This window comes from Spinacia oleracea, chromosome 5, assembly GCF_020520425.1.
Source record: "Spinacia oleracea cultivar Varoflay chromosome 5, BTI_SOV_V1, whole genome shotgun sequence".
Lineage (NCBI taxonomy): Eukaryota > Viridiplantae > Streptophyta > Magnoliopsida > Caryophyllales > Amaranthaceae > Spinacia > Spinacia oleracea.
Genome location: NC_079491.1, coordinates 53,211,603 through 53,217,268, shown reverse-complemented (window position 1 = coordinate 53,217,268; position 5,666 = coordinate 53,211,603). Strand labels below are relative to the sequence as shown.

Genomic DNA, 5,666 nt, shown 5'->3' with positions numbered 1-5,666 from the left:
CTCGACCCGGACCCGACTTGTACCCGAAATGGGAAAATCCGACATGACCTGACCGAAAATAAACCGAGCGAACCCGACCTGCACACGAGTGATAAAATAACCCGATACAACCCGATCTGATCATGACCCGAGACTCAAGAAGACCCGACCCGATGACGTGTTTTGACAGGTCTATTGAACGGTATGCATTACTAACTTAATGTTTATGCTCTATTACTTCCTCGTTCGGTCCATTCCTCGTTCAAATTTCGACATTTCCGCGCCTCTTCTTCAAGCTTCTCCCTTACTGTCCCCACTCAACTCAGCAAAACTCCGGCAGTAAACCGTAGCAGAAATGGCAGTTACTTCCACCGCCAGCCAGCATTCCTCTTCCTTGACCACCAACCACCATTCCTCTTCCTTCACCACCAACCTCCATACCTCCTCCTTCACCAGTGACCCCCTTCTTCCATGGCTCTAGTACTTCCTCTCTCCTCTTCCTTCTCTCAATTTCTAAAATCAAAACACATTTTGCGCTAATTTCTTCTCTAATTCACTCAATAATTTGTTTGTCGCAGTTCAATCAGAAAGGGATTAGACGATCTCGATAAAAGTGAAGAGAACAGTGTAGCTTTCGATGAGCTTGTATTTGATTGCATCGGAACCTTCAAGAACAATCCTCATTATCAAAATGACGTTCGATTCCTTCAAGTTTGGTTCCTCTATGTAATTTTCTCACTTCCCCTTTTTCTGCAGTTTTGCCATTTTTAGGGTTTCTGAAAATTGCTGATTTTTTTTTTCTTATGATTTGGGGTTTTTTTTTGGTTCTCTAGATGGATTCTCGAGATTTCGACAGTGTATTCGAAGAATTGGAGGAGCGTAAGATTTGTTTCAAAAATTCTGTACTTTACGAAACGTGTGCTGTGGTTTTGGAAGCTATAGGGCGATTAACTGCTGCTCAAAGAGTGTATCGTTTGGGCATTTCAAGGTCCTTTCTCGCTCATAGCATCATTGTTTTAAGTGAATGTCAACTAGCTTAATTGGTTAAAGTCGTGGGAGCGGGATCAAACCTGTTGTTGCTTCCAAAAAAAAAAGTTTTAATTTGGTAGATTTTTCTGAATTTTGTGAGATTATAGGAATGCCGAGCCTGTTGAAAGCTTGAAGAATGCTTACACATTGTTTTCTGAGAGGATGTCAGCTGCACATAAGGCATGTTCTATTCATCAGGTAAATGTGTCCTAATTATTGACTCGTATTGCTTTGATGTGGCTTCCATGAACTACGCTTTTGCACTATTTACTACTTCAGTTTGCGTAGAATTGGATCCTGAGATATGGGTATGTTTAGAAAAAGATCAAATAATTTGCTTTGTTAACATCAATGTCATGGCTTTCTGGTTGTTCCATGCTCGATTTTTTTGGCTTGCTGCATCCTTAGAGTTCATTGCTTCATAAATAGCTTTGTTAACGGGACTGCGGAACTCAAAGTAGATAATGGCATAAATATATGTCCTAGTGTCAAACTCGGGATTTTTACGATAAGTTTCAATGTTTATGGTCCAAAGAATGTGTTGGGGATGAATGTTTTCTTCAGGTAAATGGAAGTGAGTCAATCACCCATGTGTCTATACTGCCACAGTGTTATCATGCTTCTAATTCTCGTCTATTACTCTGTTGGGTTTCTCCTGCTTTCATTGTGCTAATTCTCTCGTGTCACAAGATCAAAGTTCAATAAACAATATAAACTTTTCCAAGTTAATTTATAAGTATTGTATTCTTGTAAGTCCTTACAATGTAAATCTTGAAGGTTCTATCATGTTCATCTTCATTTTTCTGCCCAATCTAGTGTTCTTGATTTTTAAAAAGCTTTTGTATGTTTGAGAACTGATGAGGTTCATACAAGTAATTTCCGTATTTGCAGAATGTTGATAGAGTCAAAGAGATGCTTGGAGAGATTCGTGTCAACCCATGGTCGACTACCTCCTCCGATGAAGTTTTGCAGAAGATTCTTCCACATTTAGTGAAATATGATGTGGGTTGCTGTTGCTTTCATGTTGCCTCCTTCCTCCCCTTCTCATAGGGTTTATTATGCATGGTTTCCATAGGTGGCATAGACATTGGTTACGTAAACTGAGTTCGATTATGGTCATGAGTTTGTAATCAACTCTTCACTATGTTTGATTCAGGGATACCATGTTAGTTTAAAAAACTACCCTGGGAAGGTTGCTCTGTCTACTATACAGAAATCATCTAGGAATAAGATAATAAAGATTGGTAAATTGGCTGCAACATCTTCTGTTCCTTTTTTGTTTTCTTTTTTAATTGTATCATCAAGCCTAATGCCTGTTGTTCTAACTATGATGTCACTATGTGAAGGTAAAAGGGACTACCAGATTAAAGGATGCGCTGGTAGCGGAGGATTTGCACAAGTTTTTAAAGCTTTTGTTGACTCTGACCCTAATGAAATTGTTGCACTTAAGGTAACATACTTCGTCAAGAATCATGCCGATTTCACTTTTTATTCCAGCAAGTGTGATGCACTCACTAGATCTGTGCTAATTTGAGATAATGGCAGATACAAGCACCTCCTTTCCCTTGGGAGTTTTATATGTACCGGCAACTTGATAAGCGTCTCCCATCTGAGGAAGTAAGCTGTTTTTCCCCTTCCATCCACCTTTTAAAAGATCATCTATAATACATAAGTACATTGTACATTTTTTTTTGAAGGTACATAAGTACAATGTACATAACACTTATTGTGATACTTTTTACTTTTTTTTTATACAGAGATCCAGGTTTGGAAATGCTCAAAGAATGCATCATTACTCGGATTACAGCATACTTGTTTGTGACTATCTGCCACATGGGACCCTTCTCGTACGTTTATGCTGTAATATTTTGCATAATATTCTTCTCATGTACTCCTATAGAGTTGGCTGATAAAAGGGTATGGTCAGGATGCAATAAACTCATATATGTTAACTGTTGGGGCATCCATGGAAGAGGTGTTATGTATGTATTACACGATCGAGATGCTTCACATGCTTGAGACTCTACATAGTGCTGGCATCATCCACGGAGATTTCAAACCTGATAACCTTCTTATTCGCAATTCCAGGTAACTCCTGATACCATGGATATTCAATAAACAACAGTATTTGTTACAAACTGAGAGTTTCGGGACAAAAGTTGATTTTTAATTCCACTGTTTTTAAGGATGGCCCTGCACACTTTGAGATAACTATGTAGTTGCTTTATTGGCCTATTTAAATGCAAAACAAAGATGCGGATTTTTTCACAACTTTATTTGAATACAGATGTCTAATTGATGACCAGTGCAAGAAATAATTATCTGGTTATTGACTTATTGCCTACGGTAGGAATAGGCCATATAAATTTTCATCTATTACTATATTCCGTACTTCAAAAGAAAACTTGCAAAGTTTTGCGTTACAGAAACCAAATATGCAGACGAGGGATTTTCTATCAAGTCGTGGTTCCTCACCTGCAATCTTCAATACCAAACTAAGCTTTCACCTTTAATAACTTAATTACAAAAGCACTCGTAAGTGACAATATCAAACATATGCACTCTGCATTCTGCAGAATAGGTATCACAAGAAATGGAAGAATATCTTATCAAGGAAACTGTAGGTCCTTTTGCATGGTCAGATGAACCTGTTAAGTATCAATTTAGGCCATGTCGTTCCAATGTAAGATAAGAAAGGGCTTATTGCTGCATTTTGGGTTGATATTTGTCTTAGCTTTCGAAGGCTGAGATCTACTGGAAATTTATTTTCCATCTTTAAACTTTCTATTTGTTGTATGTTCTATTCTGTCTTCACATCTTGGAAATATGGGGGTATGAGTTACAAGGGAAAACAGCCAAAGCCCATAGTATAATTTTACACCTGAAAATGTGGCAGAAATATTTATTTCAAAAGGTTATCTTCTGCATCGTCAGAATTGGCTAAAATGTTGGAGATATGAAGTTACTTAAAGGCTTAAAGCTAGCTTGACAAAGATGCATTGCATCACCACGTTATTACATCTTTTGGATTTTGAAAAAATCTATTTTACATGATCTGATTTCTTACAGAGATGATCTGACAGATGATTTGGAACATTTTGTCAAAAGATGTGGCCCTTGGCAGGATCAGGTTAAAAACTATTGCATTGCGAAATATTAATATGAATAACTTGCATGTGTTTATGTTCTGTTGAGATCCTTTTTAAGTGTTAATTTTGTGATGCAGGGGCTTTGCCTTGTTGACTGGGGTAGGGGAATAGACTTGAGTCTTTTCCCTGCTGATACAAAGTTTGTGGGTGATTGCCGTACTTCAGGCTTTTGTTGTGTTGAAATGCGAGAAGAGAAGCCTTGGAAATTTCAGGTTAGTGAGTAACTAATAATTGCAACTTCTGCCACTCATTCCTTTCTCTTCCCCATCTAGTTAATAGTGACCAAAAGTTGGAAATTTGACTCGTACAGGTGGACACTTATGGCCTCTGTGTTATTGTTCATACAATGCTGCACAACACATACATGGATATCAACAAAAAAGCATCTGCTGATGGAGGCTATATATATCTACCAAAATTACAATTTAAAAGGTGAGTTTGTGTGTGTGGTTAATGATTTTACTTGCTAATTACTAAGATTTGTATACATCTAAACCCAATGATATTCTTGTATAAGTTAGGTATTGGAACATCAAACTGTGGGAGAATCTTTTCAAAAGGTTGCTCAACGTCCAACCTGGTGATGACCACTTGAAGATGCTGCGAGAACTCAGGGAGTCCTTTCAAGAATATGTATTATCAGACCCATCCTTTGTAAAGAAACTAAGGGAGTTGCTGCGGAAGCAAAGGTCATCTCTTTGTTCTGCTTAACTCATCATGCAAGAAGCAACCTTGTGAATATTTAATGTCTGCAGTGAGAACATCAGACAAGCAGAAGGTAGACATCAGCAAATTAACAATTCGATCTGCTGTTTCTAAACTTGTGTCTCTCGCCCTATCTTATTTATTTATGTTGGGAAAAATGCTCCTTCTAGTAGAAGAACCAGGCTTATACCAATGATCATTTGTTAGCTTTTAATCAAATCATTTGCGTCTATTCCTGCACATAACTATCATGTCTTCCTTCATAAATAGTTAAATACTGCCAATACGCCATTCCCCTACAAGTATATATGATCCCATGTATGTGTCAGTAAACCGTCAGTTCTCTATTTATAGACAGTTTCATTGGATTAAGATGCAGAAAGTCAACGTCTCATTGATAACCAACATGTAGGTTCCGTTTGGTAGGGCATAAAACGTTTTCATGGAAAACGATTTTCTCCTTTTCAATCACTTTACGTTGTTTGGTTGGGCAAGGGATGGAAAACAATTTTCAATGACTCTCTCAAAGGTGGAAAATCCTTTTCCATTTGAAAGGAAAGGAAACCACTTTTCCTTATTTCCTCCTTACCTCCCTCTCCTTTCTCCCTCTCAATCTTCACCATCTTCTCCCATTTTCCTAGGTACCAAGCAAAGGAAAACTAGTTTGAAATTGTGTTTTCCCTTAAAATACGTTTTCCACGGAAAATCATATTACAATGAAAACGTTTTACACCATACCAAACAGACCTTAGTCTTTAATTCCTACCTACACAACGATCCCTCTCATTGTCCATACAAAATTTA

The 5,666-nt window shown here is 37.7% G+C and overlaps 1 protein-coding gene across 1 annotated transcript; it reads left to right on the top strand.

Annotated features, from left to right (window-relative positions):
* Positions 1–218: 218 nt before the first annotated feature.
* Positions 219–5,081, top strand: LOC110788441 (mitotic checkpoint serine/threonine-protein kinase BUB1). The gene is made up of 14 exons (XM_021993087.2): positions 219–459; positions 558–705; positions 813–967; positions 1,116–1,206; positions 1,900–2,010; positions 2,165–2,252; positions 2,355–2,458; positions 2,554–2,625; positions 2,766–2,855; positions 2,936–3,096; positions 4,078–4,138; positions 4,235–4,369; positions 4,468–4,589; positions 4,679–5,081. Exons 1-14 carry the CDS (start codon positions 335–337, stop codon positions 4,866–4,868), a joined length of 1,653 nt encoding a protein of 550 aa, XP_021848779.1. The 5' UTR covers positions 219–334; the 3' UTR covers positions 4,869–5,081.
* The last annotated feature ends 585 nt before the right edge of the window (positions 5,082–5,666 follow it).

Coding starts and splice junctions, on each gene's coding strand:
- LOC110788441 (XM_021993087.2), top strand. CDS start 335: ATGGCAGTTACTTCCACCGCCAGCCAGCATTCCTCTTCCTTGACCACC. Junction 2,459..2,553: donor ATGAAATTGTTGCACTTAAG/GTAACATACTTC, acceptor AGATAATGGCAG/ATACAAGCACCTCCTTTCCC. Junction 3,097..4,077: donor CTTCTTATTCGCAATTCCAG/GTAACTCCTGAT, acceptor GATTTCTTACAG/AGATGATCTGACAGATGATT.